Below are 17,367 nucleotides of genomic sequence, written 5' to 3'. Positions count from 1 at the left end.
AATGTTCAGTTCTCTAAAATTCACCACAAAAGTACTGTAGCCTGCACATTTTGTTACAAGGGTGCAGCTCAACAAAAAAGAGGAAAGGGTATAATGTTGTCTTCTTTAAGAACCTACAAAAATCTGGAAACAGCCAGCTGTCTGTTTTGAAGCTGTAACGCAAAACATGGAGAATGCTTTCAGTTTATCCTTTCACAAGTCTCCTATGACAATATGTCAGCTGAAAAGCAAGGTTCTCTCCAGTTCTCTCTTTCATGCTACGTGTTGGTTTTGCTTGAGCAAGCAAATAAAATATATAGCACATAAAATTTATAAATCTGTATTTTTCAAGGAAAACCAATGATCTGCCTTTTTCAAATTGAAATGTTTAAATTCTATGGTTGTATTTAAGTTTTTGTGTTATTTCAGTCAGCATCTCATAAGCACGATCTCACTATGATGTCTAGTGCACAATTAAAAAATCTCTACCTTTTAAGCATTTTACAAGAAGCAGATTTTAAGTTCCACTTGTACAGGGAAGAGCTAGAAACTGAAGTTCATTTACAGATGATACCTCTGTACAAAAGGAGGACTATGATGTACGTAGGCATGGAAGTGCTGCTAAGCACATCAACAAAACAAAACAAACAAGAAAGGAATGAACAAGGAGAAACTATGCAGTCCTGTGGTTAAGGTTGATGAACCAGAAGAAAAAAAAAGATGAGGCCTATGGAAAAACTTAACATAGACAACAGATGTGATTAGGGTTCTAAATTGTATACATATAGCAATGCAGAACTCAAAAGAAAGTCTATGCTAATCATAATAGCAAAACAAAAAACTTTTCTTTGGAAAAAAGGGTTTGCTCTACAGACTCAGTGAAGACAGACCTTTGAACCATAACTTAAGAATGAATGATGGGATTTGAATACAACGGGAAAATGCAGGTCAAGAGGAATGATGAACAAACCTGAGTGTGAGTATAAATTGATCACTTCCAGCTTGTGATAAATTCACATCTTGACAGCTTTTCTCTTGACAAAGTCAAAGGCTACTACTGCATTTTACAGTCTCTGTCACATTCATGCTGTGTATTCATTCTACTGTTTAATTCAACTTATAAAAAGGGAAGTTCCTAGGATGTAATTTAACAATAGAAAGATACCAGACATGACCTTTGGGCAAATGTTTATCAAATACTGTGAAGTATTCTGCCAACTTGAACAATTTTTTATATTGATACATGGACTAAGTGATACATGCAAGTGAAAACTTGCAGGGTGTAAAACTCCAGAATTCTGTAAGTAAGCTCTTAACCATTAATAAATTGACAAAAAAAACCCTCTAAAAACAGAAATACAACCTAAGTAAATTTCAATGTTTTTCAAAAACTGTTCAGAATTGTCTCTAAAAACTTGCATAAAACATCTTCTAGCTGTATACATGAATTGCATTAAGCAAAGGAGATTCATTACTAGGAACAGCTATCAGTGATTCAGATGAAAAGTAAGTAACCACTCAGTTAAACTTTAAGTTCCATTAAACTCCTATCTGCAGTGGTAATGCTAATACGGTGAGCCACTTCTAAAAGCTTGCAATGTTGAAACTGCAGTTACCATTTGGCCTCTATCTAGATGCATTCTTTACAGAGGTTCATTTCAATCACTTTGGTCTGGGTTTTTTAAGCTGAAAAGCTATAAAACATTTTCAAAACATGACAAACAACTCTTTTCTGACAGCAATGGGACAGTTCTTTTCAGTCTTGGTTAGTTTATAGTCAAGGTTTCTAGAGTCCTAAAGAAGACTGTGTAGCTGAAAAACATACCCTGAATATTTACAGTAATACCCTACCAAATTTGCCAATAACAAAGGTTACATAAATGAGTGACTCACATGACTGCCACTTCTAATTTTAAGAACAAATACACTAATCCTGTATCTTTAGATAAACTGTAAATCTTATTTAGAGTCATAGAATCATTTAGATTGGAAAAGACCTTTAAGATCATCAAGTCATTTAAAATATGTATTCAGCTCCCACACTTTTCTGCTCAGGACCACTTTCTAAAGAGGGATGAAAAAAAGGCTGGTTTTGCAATGTGCTTGAAAGAGTAATAAAACCAGTGGACTGGGAAGAATCCAGAATTTATGACTCCTTCCAGAAACAACACCTTGCTCTTGTTTATACTGAAATGTTTGTATTTTACAGCAGCTTTGCTAAGTTCAAATGATAGCCCATCAGATGGGAGAAAAGTGACTTAAAGTCATACAAAGCCTAGAGACTGGTATGCTGCTTTTCACCTTTACACAGACCTAAAACTGCCTCATGGCCTTGAGCCTTCTGCCTGGAAAGGTTATGCTATTTGTAAGTATATCTCATAGAATGTGACTCTATTTCTTCAGTAAATCTTTCTCAATGATAAGCATTTTTTAATCTGGTTTCAAAACAAGTTGAAAACCCACAGAGATCTTCTGACAATATAATCTAATGCAAAATACTTGAAAGTTTACTTTATTGACAAGAAGTAGTTCAGGAGAGCAGCAGTCTCTGCTGCTTTAGATTACATGGCCAGAGAACAACCTCCACCTCCTTCCTAGCCAAGGAGAATTTACCAAGTCCTTGAATTAACAGGAATCAGCACCCTAAATTAGTAGAAACCTACTGGCACTTCCTAGAATACTGTCACTATCTTCTAATATGGCAGATCAGAAGTAGAATCGTGTCTTTGTTTTCATACCATGAGAACAACCTCCAAGTGGTTTGTTTGCTATCAATAACTTCATGAAAGTAATTCTTCTTGCTTATAACATACGCATACAAAAGGCACCAAGAGGATCAGGAAAGCACACAGCGTCCTGTTTTATCTACAAATGCTTCATTTCTGTCCTCCAACTATGATTGCCACAGTTTCACTTGGCAATATTAAAACATGGATAGTAAGAAATCAAGAGACATCAAATCTATCCAGCTAATACTTTATGCTGGTATTGCATACATTTTTAAAGGTACCCATTTTGACCCACAATTATAGTATCTGCTATTTCAAGTACCATAAAATATTCTGAACTCTATTTTATTGCAATGTAATATTTTTGATTACTCCTCCATTATTTAGCTATTTTTATAATACTTACCCATTTGGAATACACAAAGAGTTAGCATATTAAAAGCTGTGCTATAAAATCAGCTTTGCCAAAGGAATTACTTCTAATTTCTTTTAGATTATACCTAGGCATCAGCAAGAAATTCTCTGTAACAGTTGCTTACTTATCAAGTTACTGGAATAGGCGAAATGCTTGTACCATCTGCATATAAGCAGAGCTTCTGCAAAATATACCTTCTTGCTAGAACAAAATTTCCTAGTACTCATCATTTTTAACTGTCAGCAGTTCTAAAGATACCATCAGGAGCCCTCACACAGCTCCAAGTCCAAGGTACATATACACATGTGCACTTGGGTCTCAATGCATTAAAGAAAAGATAATTTAGAAAGATAGTCTGAGCTATAGCATAAACTTTCTTTCTGCACTTATCAGTTTAAAGAGCGCCTTCCCTCAAGAGCTGCTGACCCTAGGTTAACCCATTGCCAGAGGATTCTAGTTAGTCCTCTAGCAAACCACTGCCTCCTGAGTAATAGACATCCCATAAGTCAGCCACTGCTCATCAGCAGCTTTCAGCATTCACAGGTAGGGCCAGCAGGAGACTCCTGCACTCCTCTGCATACGGATAAAAGGAATTAAGAGAGCAGGCTCATGGCAGACTAAAATAAACATCCAAACAAACAGTAAGTCTTCTCTTCCATTTGTCCCAGGGAATTTTATCTGGAAAATAAAACCAAGCAGAGAATCTCATTTCTAATAGAGCTGAATACATAAGAAGGAGTAACCCACTGAGGAAAACGACTCCTTCCCAAGGATTACATGTTGTAAGACTGCAGTAGGATGACTCTTCAGAGCAATAAGCAGAACCAACCACAATCTCCTAATGCATACTGTTGTTGCTTGTGTGGACAGGTATCAGGGGGGTAGTCCAGGAGCTGCTGCAGTCAGGGAAGCCTTACTCTGAGTCCAAGAGGTTAACTGTTGCCTTTTCAAATGTTTTCCTCCAGAGTCATGGAAGATTGTTAAAGACTGGAAAGCCAAATTAAGAAGAAAATCAGGCAGAAGAAGACTGCTAAGCAAGCTTTGCATGCACTTTATCGGGGTCCTTAAAAAGGGGCAGTAGCGTTGCTTATTATATTAACCAAAATAAGTCTTAAAGACACCAGGTGAAAGTAGTGCCAGGTAATTTTTTCTTACCCAAAGCCTAAGCCAAATAGCCTAATAATCCTTGCAAAGAAAACGGGACAGCAGAAGCAGCTCTGTTTTCTTCCCCTCAGAAAAGGAGCCTGAGAAGAAAGAAAGCAGAAAGGTCTTCTAGGTAAGCAAAACTGAACTTTACTTTCTGTTCTTGAGTCTTCAAAAGGGTAAAAATTCTACTCTGTAAAACAAAAGTAGAATGCACATGCACATTACACATACTTTTGTAAAAAGCCCATACAGAAAATACAGGAAAAGGCTGTCACAAATTCGGGTAAGGAGTCTGATACATCATAATGCAAACAGTGATTTTGATTTTCTACTACTCAGAAATTGTTTAGAGTCCTGAAAGCCAAGCTAGGCAGAAACTTTATCCAACTTCTACAGGTGAAATACTACTGACAGAAAATCTTCACTTTGTTCCTACAGCATTATGATTCAAGAATATTTGCCTGCAGTGAGGGCAAAATATGCTCTTTTCATGGGTCTGTATATTTATGTGTCAACTGACAGCCTTGGGAAGTGAGAGTAATCCTGGGAGCAGGTGTTTGATCTAGACTGTGCGAGAGAGCAAAAACCATTACATATGTCTGGGGATAATGCTGCCAAAAGAAGAGTAAAGCAAAAAGTACTAGCATTACTTACATTTTGCAAACATTCAAACTACTCAGAATCATTTACAGAAATTCCTATACAGGAAGAAAATTGTAAACTTACAGTTTACACCAAGAAACTTATAGTCTTAATTAACCAAGGAAATGGAATATTTGACTGTACAGAGTCATTGAACTATCTATTTTACTTTGTCCATTCACTTCCCAAAGTCTTTATCATTCTTGTTTCCCAATTCAGTCACTTATAGGATGGATTAAAATCGCAGGAAGTTATATCTGTTGGTGTTGTCTTTCAGATTTAGAACCCACATTCAGGAGCAAGAAAGGATAAAAGCAACTCACACACACACCAGTCCAAAGTCTGTTCACATAACAAAAAAGTGAACACAATGTCATAGTTGTCAAGAATGAGTTTTGAGGTATATTTCAAATCAATAGTCACTCAAAAACCAAAGATGTACTAGTGACTAGCGACTAAAGTAGTTAACACTCAGTACAAGCTTTTTTTCAAAAGGATGGTTAGAAGCCCATGCCTAAAACTATATCTTCTGTTTAGTAATCTTTTATCTGTTTTACTGTAGCTCAAAACTCAGCTGATAGACTAAAAGATATTTTAAAAAAATCAAATGTCACATTGTGTGAATTATGCTCATTATTTTAATTTTTTCATTCCTTTTTAATAAGACCATCAGAATTTTTAATAAGACCTCATAAACAGTGTTTACCTGTAGTTTGTTCAGAAACATTTCAACCTGAAGGGCCATGACTGGTATACCAGTGTAATCAATGTAACTCAGACAAAGAAGCACATAGGGTGAGGACTCCATTGCACAAATATCAATAGTTTTGTCACATCAGTGCTTTTAATTCTCATATAAAACTCAGAACATCAACATAACAAAGTCTCTATTATCTGTACCCTGGTTTTTGTATGGAGCTTGTTTCAAATAAAGCAAAGTAAGGATACAAATCAATTTCATAAATTACTTCTTACACTGAAATATTTGAGTTTTAGGAAAATTTTGAAGATTCCATGTCTATCCTCACGTGACTGTTTGAAAACAGAAAATACAACAATACCTCTTAGAACATGCAGTCAGAATTCTTTACAAATTAGAAAAGGATCCCAAAACATTCAGATAAGTTAAACTTTTGTAAGTATACATATATTACTCCTCATGCAGCAAGAGCGTCAAGTAGTTTATCACACAGATCATGTTTAGCTCCACATCCAACTTTCTGGAATACCAGAACTGTACACTTTAGGAAGAGTTCAAAAGATTGGGTAACAATACATAAACACTGCTTAATAATTTTCATTGTAAAATATTATTTGCAGTCTTTGGAGAAACTTAATTCTTCTAGTTCTTTGCAAAATTCAGTTTTTGAAGTTCCATATGCTATCAGCAAATCTGAGATATACAGAAATTTGAAAATTTGTTATTCCCTTCCAACATAATTATCATGCAAGGAAAACTGAAAACTAGCATTGTATGCTAAATTCAACTGTTCCCAGAAAGCACCAAGCAGCGCTGCCCTTACCAGAATTACCAGGAACACCACTGAAGATGCTGGACTGAAACCTATACTCATTACTTCCTCATTACTCTCTTATTACAGCAGCCTGACAGCTTATGTTACCAGCTTTGGTGTGCTTTGGTGTCATAAGATTACAGGTTCATAGGCTTCTTTTTATTTCAGTAACATTCAGTACAACTTAAAAATACTCACTTAGTACTTCTTTACTTTTATACACACAATATATATCTGCAGGCTGATAAATAAGACATTTCCATCTAAATGCTGAAGGATTTTTGTCTAGGCAATAGAGACAAGAAAAAGACAGCAGTCTCAGAGGCAGCGTGCTTACCAACAGTACAATATCTCAGTTCTATAACAGATAATCTACAGAAATCACTGTGATTCAACAGCAATAGCTCTGTGCAAGCAATACATAGGAAAGCTAACTTTCTCCAACATCTCTCTGCTATTGTTGTCCCTGAAAATGCCCAGATTTTATCATTAACACCACTTTAATTCTGCCTTTCCCACTTATGTATTATGGAAGAATGTTTAACAGCATGACTGAATGTTTTCAGTACGACACATCTCATCATGTATGAGAAGGCACTGAAGTACTGCTACAGGCTGCTGTGGAGATTTGATAATACTACTTGGACTTTGAACAAATATCTGCAGACAAGAAAAGTCTGATTAAATATGGAAAAACAAAGGAAAAGCATCAATAAATTTGAATCCCAAAACCACAGCAAACCCCAAAATTTGTCTGTTAAATAGGATGCAGGAAATTACAAGATCTGGTGGACACAGGTAAAGAAAGTTCTAAAGACAAGTTTAACAATTAAAGATCATTAATGTCATCATCCCTGAAAGATCGGTCTCACTGAAAAACAAGAATATATTTGTTTCAGTTAGCTGACACAGTGCCTTGTGAAAACGTAACTGGTTGCTTACTAGAAAAGAGAAAACAATTCACAAAAGGGACCATGTAAGCTAATTATGCAGAAGCCCCTAAACAACTTCACGTGGCATTTATACTTCTGACTTCAGTCCTTTAAAACTCACTTTTAAAAACTGCACCCCGTAGCACAACTAATGCTGCTCTTTTCTTACATTTTAGATCATCTGTATTGGGTTTAGCCAACAACTGCACTGTTTCTAGTTCTCACACTTGAGCATGGCTGTCATTTCCACTGAGCACGCTCAGTGCAGTCAGTGAGCAGGCACCTTTGTCAGAACCCCCTAACACCAGGTGCAGAGCCTGTGCAATCAGCGTTTTCAGAATGGAAGATGGTATTTTCAGATTGAGCAATCTTTTTACCCATCCAAACCCTAAAGAAATACAGATATATCATTATTTAAACTATATCTGGCCTTGCAATGTAGAATTACTAACTGTAGTAAAAAGTAAACAAGAGCCCTGAGCTATTAAAGTATTTTGCAGTAAGAAGCCCGCTATGTCCCAGCACCCCTACAACTGAAGAAGCGAACTATTACCTTACAGTGACAGTACATGTCAAAAGGGCTATACTCTGTAGGTGACACTGATGTAGCATGAATGAACTTTTTTCCAAATTAATTCGGTATACGATGCAGCTATCAAGTGAAAAAAAAATATACTGTGGTATTCAGATGTTACAAACAACAATGGAGGTTTAAAAACTAAAAGTCTCTGATGTTCAGGTATTTCCTGTTTAGTCAAAGAAACTGTCAGATCACTGCACTTTTTCAGCAGGTTTTCTAGAAACAAAACAAAACAATACAAAAACAACAACAACAAAAGATGACATATTCAGGAAGCAGAGGAACTAATAAAGCTTAGGTTTTCGTTTCTTAGTGCCGCCAATCCGGAACGCTAAATTTAGCTTTCCTCCACGTAGAAAAGGCAAGAGGCATCACATCCTGTTGCTGGTCCTGAGTCCAGCTACTGTCAACTTGCTAGTGAGATACCACTACACAGGGTACAGAACAGTTGCTTTGACTCCAAAAAGAATAAGTAAAGAAATCATGAGGTCTCATTTTCCTAAAAACCACAAAGCTAGTAAGAAACCTTTATTAAATAGCTGCTATAGCAGAGTAAGTACGCTACTAAGCTTGCAGTGAATCCACATGCTTCAAAGATGAAGAGCACATTTCCCACACTGAGGACACGCACAGCTACTCAGGCACTCTGAGGAAAGAATGACCATCAAAGGTTCTTTGAATGACGTGGCTATCTCTTTCACTTTATAAACATTTCTTCCTTATCACTGGCTGCATATGACCATGCCACATGTAGAACTGACTACCAGTTAGCTGTAAAGATAATGACATATCATAATGCCTTATGTGAAAGAATGTACTAGGTAAAATAATTCATTGTTGCTGGTTATCAATTACAAGATCTCCTACGAAGTAATCCAGAATGAAAGATGTAAAATTATAAAGCTTCCACAACAGTTTATATTTATTATATACAATCAACTATACCTTCTCAAAGTCTGTACATAAAGGCTGAAGGGGAAGGGTATACCTATACTCCAGCAAATGAGAATTTAATATGGAAATGACAAACTATTTTAAATTCGCTAACGTGCAATCAAACAGCAGTTCAAATGGACACTTTACATACTAATTTACTGTGAATTTCAGCAAAATCCAAATAATACAGATACGAAGATGAATCTAATTAATGTGGGAAAAAAATGTCAACATGTCAACACACTTTTACAGAAAGCAAAACACTTAGCACTTAGCCGAGATTAAAAATCATCTATCTAAAAACTTGAGATACGTGTGTGTGTACGTTTTAGTACTCAAAATTTATCTGTCTATCTATCTATAAAATGATATGTCTGTTTTCACCGGAGATATTCCAGTTCTATGTGGCTGCAGGATGTTGAATCTGAAAGCACTGCTGTTGCACAGCTGAATAGAAGAATTTCAATATATTATGCTATTAGATTCTCCTCTTGCAAGTTGTCAGCAGTTTCATGGAGCTTAAATAAAAATATTACATGTATATGCAAGCATGGGCCACTCTTCAGCTAATTGTTAACTACTGTTTGAATACAACTGGTTTTCTGCTTGCTTAAGGGGGAGAGAAAAAGTGATAAAAACCCACGTTTTTCTTAACACGGAACATGAACATCAACACAATACCTGCTTCTGTAGCCTGCAATAAGATGGTACTATGAGGAAACGACTGCAGCGGAACACAGGTATTGCATAATTCATAGGGAAATTGACACACATGAGAAGACCAAATTGGGACATCCTAGCAGAGCTCTTTTCACTTGGACACGAGCATTAATAAACACTTCGAAGAATACTTAGGGAATTTATTTCAATGACCTCTTTTTGTTCCTGTTTATAACTCTTCAACTTTGGCATGAGTTTACGTGGAAGCTGCTATAGGATTTCTTAAGACATTGAGTTGTGAGGGCTTAAAAGTTAGACTATTTTCTTAGCTACTGGTTTGGATCTCAAAGAGAACTTAAATTTCATACTTCTTTGTTTTATTTTGTTTTCATAATTAAAAAAAAATTAAAATGAGATTTTATAGCTCTTAAAATTAAAAATGAGTCTTTCCATCCACATATACATGGTGAAATATAATCTGATATTCTTTGTGAAAGCATAAATAGTGGGGAAGGAGACAATAAAGAAGTCAGGTAAAACTTACTACAAGCAGTTTCTATAAAGTCAGAGAATAATTACTCTGTTAATGTACTTAGTATAAAGATAAAATCTATTAATAGCAAAAAAAAAAAATATCTTCCTCTTTCCAAAGGAATTTTAGGAAATTCCAGAGAAATATATGCATAAAGCATTGAGCACACACTGAATAATTACAGTTTATTGATTAATATATTATACTAATCTAGTATGGGATTGTAACAATATACTTTCTTTTATATGCACAAGTGGCTCATATTTATACTTCACTAATCATGGAAAGGGCGTAATCCATGGCTCTGAAACATATTTCATTAATTGCAAAGTAATACAGCATGCACATACTATTCTTTACTAATCAAAAAGTAAAAAAAAAAATGGAAGTAACAGTGCCATGCATTCTGCATCAACTTTCTCCAAAAAAATAACTGACACTAGGCAACCTGAACTTCATGAAAACAGAAAATGTCACATATTTGAAAAAAGAGGTGCTTAAATTTAAATCTTATTTTGTTTATGTGTTAATGCCCAGCTTGAAAGGTGCATAGTGTTTAATAGCTTATATGAAAGTCAAAGCAATCTCTGAGTGTGAGGAGAACTTTATGAAAGAAAGGACCTGACAGAAAGTAGTGGGCGACACAAAGTCTCTCCACCAGCTTCATCATGATTTGGAATTAGGCACCATTAGATTAGAACAAATGACTTCCCAAGCAACTTCAGTTTTTCCTGACTTAAAAACAGATTTCATTGTGCTAATATTGGTAATGGCTGCATTTTGGAACCTGGGACATGCATCAGCAGGCTTTCCTTGGGTTTATCCTATGTTTTATTTACTATCCATCTATTTTCAGAGCAATGTATGTGCAAGTTAAAGACATTATGCATCATAGTTCTACCCCTGGAAGGGATGGAGGAAAAGAGGGAGGGAGGGAGGAAAAGAGGCGGGGGTGGAAAACCTTCCTTACTTGTAAAACAGTTAAACAACAACAAATAATCCTGTTTTCCTAACATTCACTCTCTGGCCTAGTCAGGGAAAGAACACATATTTAAAGTTAAAACAGACTTAAGCCAAAATAAAATACCTACACAGACACTCTTCTTTAAGCAATGATGCATTGGATTTAGCTTATACACGTTCTGAATCAACTTACAATCAGTAGGATATATCAAATTAAGTGTGTCCACAAAACCTGTGGGCTACCCTGATTTACTTATACTACTTGTAAAGTCACACATGTAAGTAATTGGTATAATTCTGTAGGACATGTCCTTTATCCACAGAGCTTAAGAAAGACTACATGCAACATAAAGAAAACCTATGCACAGATTTTAAACAGACACTAAATATTGACCTTCTTAAGAAAATAAGCCCAGATATTGAAGTACTGACTTGCTTCAATAAATTAAAGATAAGTCATTATTAGAGACAGACACTGAAGACATATAAAAAGGTTATGTATGCATTCCTTCCTTCCTTCTACTAACAATAAGCTACATTGCCCATAAGGAGTAAAAGGCACCTAAAGCCACACAAGGAATTCACCTTAATGATCACAATGGTGCACCGCCTTCTTAGTAAGCACTACACAGGATTTTAAGAACACATTGTGACTTAGAAATTCTCTGTCTCCAAGAGTTCAACTGTTTGCTCATGCCATTTCACCACAATCTAGTCAAGGCCACTGATCTGCAGTGTACCAGACATAATGGAGTTCCCCATAAATGTGACTGCGCAGGAGCTCTAGAAAAATAGTCCAACTGTACTAACCTTCAGGGCATGCACAATACATAAGCAATCTCTCTTTCACGGCTTTTTGTGAAAAGGAGAGGCTTATGTTATTGCTCCTGAGTTACTGTCGCCTGTGGTGCATGTGTTGATTAGTAATGGAAGAAGAATTACAACTGCAATTACATGTATGGCAAAAAAGTGCTCTTTCCTACATAAAAATCAAAATAAACAAAAGAAATGCATGTGATAATCTGTAGTGATAGTTTCAAAATAGCAAACAAAGACAGGACAATGAAGTGACAAGAATGGACTTGTAACCAGTAGATAAAAGAATACCGCATGCAACACATTTACTGGCAGTATTTTATGTAAAATGCTAAAGCAGCTTATAAGCAACACAAGGACTTAAATATCACAAAACAATTTGCTGCTGTTGAAATTCTGTGATAGCATCCTTCATGGTATCTCCACAAAATCAGTTTACATTGTGACCCATTGGGAAAACAGATTTTCTTTAATGCTGACAAAAAACAAAGTCTGAATACAAGTTTCTATGATGTCTTGATTCTTAAATATAATTAAAAAAATCAACTTGACTTGCAGAAAGCGTTAAATAGCAGCCAAGGGCTAATTATACCACACTAACTTCCTTTTGTCTGGTATAAAAGGACATTTTCTTACTCTGCCTGGCTGAGTATAATAGTCTATGAATTATGAGATCAAAGCAGCAAACTGTATGTTTTCTAAAGTAAGAGTTTCCTTCACCAAGTTTTACACTTACTACAGCTAAAAGAGCTGTGTGAAGGGATCAGCACTAAACCCAAAGGACAGGCTGTGCACAGCAAGAAAGAAAGCAACTCCCTCGTGCTTTTTGCAGGTCACTACCAAGGACCATGTTAGCAGATCCACACCAGACCCTTAACAGGCAGCTCTGCTGCTACCAGTAATTAGCTTGGACAGCTCTGGCTCCAGGAGTAGCAGCAAGGCTACACCATAATGAGCTCAGCTGGGATTAGCAGGACAGGGCAGGGAACCAAGAGAGCTGAGGCATTCTGCATTGCGTATGTATCACAGAGATCAAACAAGGATGGCTGGCTAGGTTATCCCCTCACCACCTCATTCCAAAAATGAAGCACGGCAGTGTGTAAAATACAGGCTAATGAAGAGCGACACCTCCAACAGATGAGAGCCACATTAATTAACACAATCCCTAGATCATGGAATACAGTTTCTGTTGGTGCTAGCAAACTTGTAACTTGTCACTGATTAAGGGGGGTGGGGGGAACTGATGTTTTCTTTCTCTGCTTTTGGTAGGAGACGGTTTTATCTTGGAATTTTGCAAGGAATTCCTCTTATGTGGCCTGCAAAGCACTACCTTCATAAAAAACAGCAGAATGTTTCTTTATGTACACACCATTTAAGAAACGAACTCACTTTTCAATCAACAGCTTTTTGTGTTCCCTTTTGAAAAAAGCCAGTTCATTCCACACAGCATCAGAATCATCTTGACAAAGTTGACGGAATTCTGCATGCTGGTATCTTTCAGTATTTTTAATCCTGTTTATGAGTAAAAAGAGGTTGGTTGTTTTCAAATATCTACATGTTTTAGGACAAGATTAAAAGCATCCTTGCTTTTACAAAACACAAATTTGAAACTACAGCATCTACCAAGTACAAATCTTGCACGATCTATAAATTCTGTGAGGCATGAAACATTACATATGTTATTACAGAAAAGTTCAATTGCATGGTTTCAGGCAGGTATTGTGTTAGTACGGCACCACAGCTCTCAACTGACACATGGCAGAGATGTGTCATGCACATTCATTTGGTTAACATTGCTTACCATTCTGGTATAAGAAAACACAAGGCGAAACCATCACACAATATCTTGCAAAAAAACATGGGAGAGCCACTACCTTCCCTAATGCTCCTGCAAACAATCTGGAAGCTGCACTAATGCCTACTCTAATCAAACTGTTGATCTACGATCTAATGAAAGAATAAACTATCTATGGATAAGATGATACATCAGGAAAAAGCATTCTGAATTTAGAAGCACAGAAAATGAAAATACCTCACAGTTTTTCTGTCATAAAATATTTTAATGTACTTTAATAACGCAAAAGATACACATTTTATTAAAAAAATCCTTTCTAAAATGAATTGAAAACTCTCTGCAATATAAATTCTTATTGGGCATAGAAATAAAACTCTCAGAGAATGTGGTAATCTCGTAAGGCCTCTATCACGTTTGCAGTCACGTATGTCAGTGGATGTTGTATGTACACTGACAGGTGGATTAGGTCCCATCAGCTGCCATTTCAATAACAAATTCTAATCTATGAAGAATCAGAAAGAATGGGTTCCTCCATCACTTACAGAGGATCAGAAGTGCCACTTAAGTACTTGATACTGAGTTCTTAATTCACAGTTTACATGGCACCAGCGATATAAAGCTTTTTGAGATAGTAAGGTAACAGTGTAAGGTATAACCATTTACAGACTGTTTTTATTTGTGCCTTGGCTACTTTCCTTTGTTTAAGCATATTAAAAAGGAAAACCAAACCTCTTCTAGTACGATGGGTTCATACAATTCTGTTCTGATTACAAAAATTGTCAACACCCTGTAATTTTCAGCTCATTCTAATTATAGATGAAAAAATCACATGAACAAATGAAGACTTAGTATTACACTTTCCCCAGTATCTACTTTTCCTAAATATACTCCTTTCAGGACACAAGCTGGTCTCATCTGTTTTAAACAGAAACAGAAGTTGATTTTGTCTCTCCTTCCCCTTTCTTCCTTTTTTTTTAAAAAAACCCAAAAAAACCCCAAACTATCAGAACCAGAGCACTCAGTGCATCACTGTATACCAAGTTTGATTTTACTGTGTTTTATCAAGGTTGAATTTTTGTCTTGGTCTCTCAGTCGACCAGGAATGCCTACTTAGCTTTAGACACAGAACTGAGTAATTTCATTGCATGAAGTAACTACCATGCAGTAGGTTTCAGTCATTTCTAGCCTGCATTGAACTTAAAAGAGTGAGCTTTTAGGGATGAAATCACACATGTTTTTCCTAAACAAACAACATGTTTTTATTCTAATTTACACAAACCTTTTCATTATTTATTCTTTGATATTGTAAAAAAATCTTCCTGTGCTACCAATGTCTGTAGCAGATTTGTACATTACGATTATTTTCATCCACACTTTTTTTTAAAAAAGACAAACCATTATTAGATAAATGCCATAGTATTACAAAGCAACACAGATCTACTCAGATAGGCCAAAGCATTGCTTATATATGAGGAAGAGTTTATCATTCACACCTTAGGTAGGTCACCTTATATCACCCTATACTCTGAACAGCTACCTGTTTTGCAGCAATTTCTGTGACTCTCTTTTTGGTCAGACAGTTACAAAGTTTATGTCAAGATCAGTTAGCATTGCTCTAAATAAGAAAATAATTATTTTTAGTAAAACATGTATGGGTTTACTAAACTGTAGGTGTGCACTGAAGCCCTACTAAAGCCACCAAGATGTACGGACCTGCTAAAATTACTTTCTTGAAACAGGTCCTGAAAAACTGGACCTCAGCAGTGCCCGATAACTGAAGTGATAAGAAATGTCTTCGAACCTCCAAACGTAAATGTGTCTGTCCAAAAATTCTAACTCTGCTAAGGACTTAACAAAAAAAATATTTCTGCATAAAATTTTCACTGCTTTGTACACAATGTACAAGAGAATTATAGCTAGGATATTTGTTATTTAAACTTTGATGTGGTAGAGTCTTTCGTCTTTCCATTAATAAAGATATTACTGCAATATTTTTGTATGAAAGATCAGAAATAATTGATTTTGTTATCATCTAACAGATGAAAACAACCAGCTTTTCATACACATAGTCTTTTTTTTCCCTATTAAGAAGGGGATTTTAGAGTTAGCTTTAGTTAATGTTTGAATCACTGAATGTTAGAAATACTCTTATTTCTATATTTTTAATGTATAAAATTATTTTTCAAAACTATTTGAAACCTAAGGAGCAATTGCTCTATTATAGAAAACTAAAAACATACAGAGTCAACAAATTAATCGACTGGGGACTTAGACAAGCATAAATAAGCAGCCCTAGCAGACCTTTGCCCAGTACTCACGCTCACAATGAGATCCTAAATAAAGTAAGTCAAGGCGTCAGCTCAATACATTTTACTCTTGGTTTCAATTGTAATTTTTCTCATATAGGGGTGTGCCATGTATTGTGCTTTACATAAAGTCTTGATCACCATATAGTAGTGTCTTCCTTCAAATCAAATTCTCTTTCAAATACCTATATAATACTTCTGTTCAGATTTCTTGTGTAGGGAAATGTTTTTAATGAGCTATGTAACTTACCTGCTATCACCCTCTTCCCACTGCTTTAATTGCTCTTTTAGTGCTCTGTAGTTGGTCTGTAACATCTGCAGCCTCTCTTTGCGTTTTTCATGGGCTGCTCTTAGCTCATCAGTTTCTCGAGTCTGTATAGCACCAGAAAAACAAAATTAGAGTTGGGCAAAATGTAAGAGGCTGTCACACAGATGACATGAAACAAAAGTTCTGTTCAAGTAGCTATTAAGAGCCTCAGAAATCTAAATAAAAAGATCAGGAATCACAATTCCCAAGGTTAAATTTTTCTTATTGCTACTTTGGCAAATTTTGCTCATTTGGCAAAATTTACTTAAAACAGTTTTTTCATGCTGCTGAGAAGTTTAAAAAAACTTAATACCAAAACGTCAGGTTTTATCATATATAAAGCACTGGCATAATACATCTAAAAATACATACACTGAAAAAGGATTGCTGTCCCTGTCTTTTCCTCTAAAGTATTTTTTTCCCCATGGAAAACTAATGTACATGTTTTTGAGGGAAACACTGGCCATGCTTTAGTCCACATCAAAACCCCCTATGTTTAAATGGCTTTAGGATTTCCTCATATATAAATTTTGTTCTGTGAATACATATAAACCTGCAACACCCAGACTCTGTCCTCTAGTTATGTAACAAACAAGAAATACAAATAAATTTTGCAATGGCTTTTATATAATCAAAACCATATGAAAAAATGTACTCTCTTTTTACAGAATGAAAAGTAAGATACACCTTGATATATATTACAGGATAACATCTTGCAAGTTTTAAAGATTTTCCTACATGACAATACTGTGCTCTGAAAAAATGGAACAGTAAGAAGAGGGCATTCCACAGCAAGTCATATTCTGGCATACAGCAGTGAAGACTTCACAGACATTATCCTGTAGTAAAATTTGCCCTCAGTGTTTCTTTTCCAGTTCAGTGGGAGCTCTGCTTGTAGATCAACTACAAAACATGTTCCTTAATCTCTAAGTAAATTGCAGTATTGTATTTGCATTTATTTACTCTTACATGTAAGGAGGGCTTTTCAGCATTAGTCAATAAACAAGACATACCAATAGTCAGAGCTGCAAGCAATAAAAATTAAATCCCACTATAAAAACATGGCAAGGGTTTCTACAGCAGTGCTATCTACAAAGTACCTACACTTAACTTGG

At 35.7% G+C, this 17,367-nt stretch overlaps 1 protein-coding gene across 3 annotated transcripts in view; it reads right to left on the bottom strand.

Annotated features, from left to right (window-relative positions):
• The window catches only part of CNTLN (centlein), a 197,755-nt gene that overhangs the window by 78,749 nt on the left and 101,639 nt on the right, over window positions 1-17,367 (bottom strand). For 2 of the 3 annotated variants that reach the window (XM_080371891.1, XM_080371890.1), the window contains 2 exons: window positions 16,196-16,317; window positions 13,234-13,356 (listed from right to left, as the gene is read on the bottom strand). In XM_080371891.1, coding sequence (XP_080228017.1) covers window positions 13,234-13,356; window positions 16,196-16,317 — 245 coding nt within the window. The remainder of the gene's footprint in view (window positions 1-13,233; window positions 13,357-16,195; window positions 16,318-17,367) is intronic. The other variant, XM_080371892.1, reaches the window with a different exon arrangement.

This window comes from Falco punctatus, assembly GCF_963210335.1.
Source record: "Falco punctatus genome assembly, chromosome: Z".
NCBI classification, from domain to species: Eukaryota; Metazoa; Chordata; class Aves; order Falconiformes; family Falconidae; genus Falco; species Falco punctatus.
The sequence above is the reverse complement of the archived record's forward strand: the minus strand, read 5'-3'. Positions and strand labels throughout refer to the sequence as shown.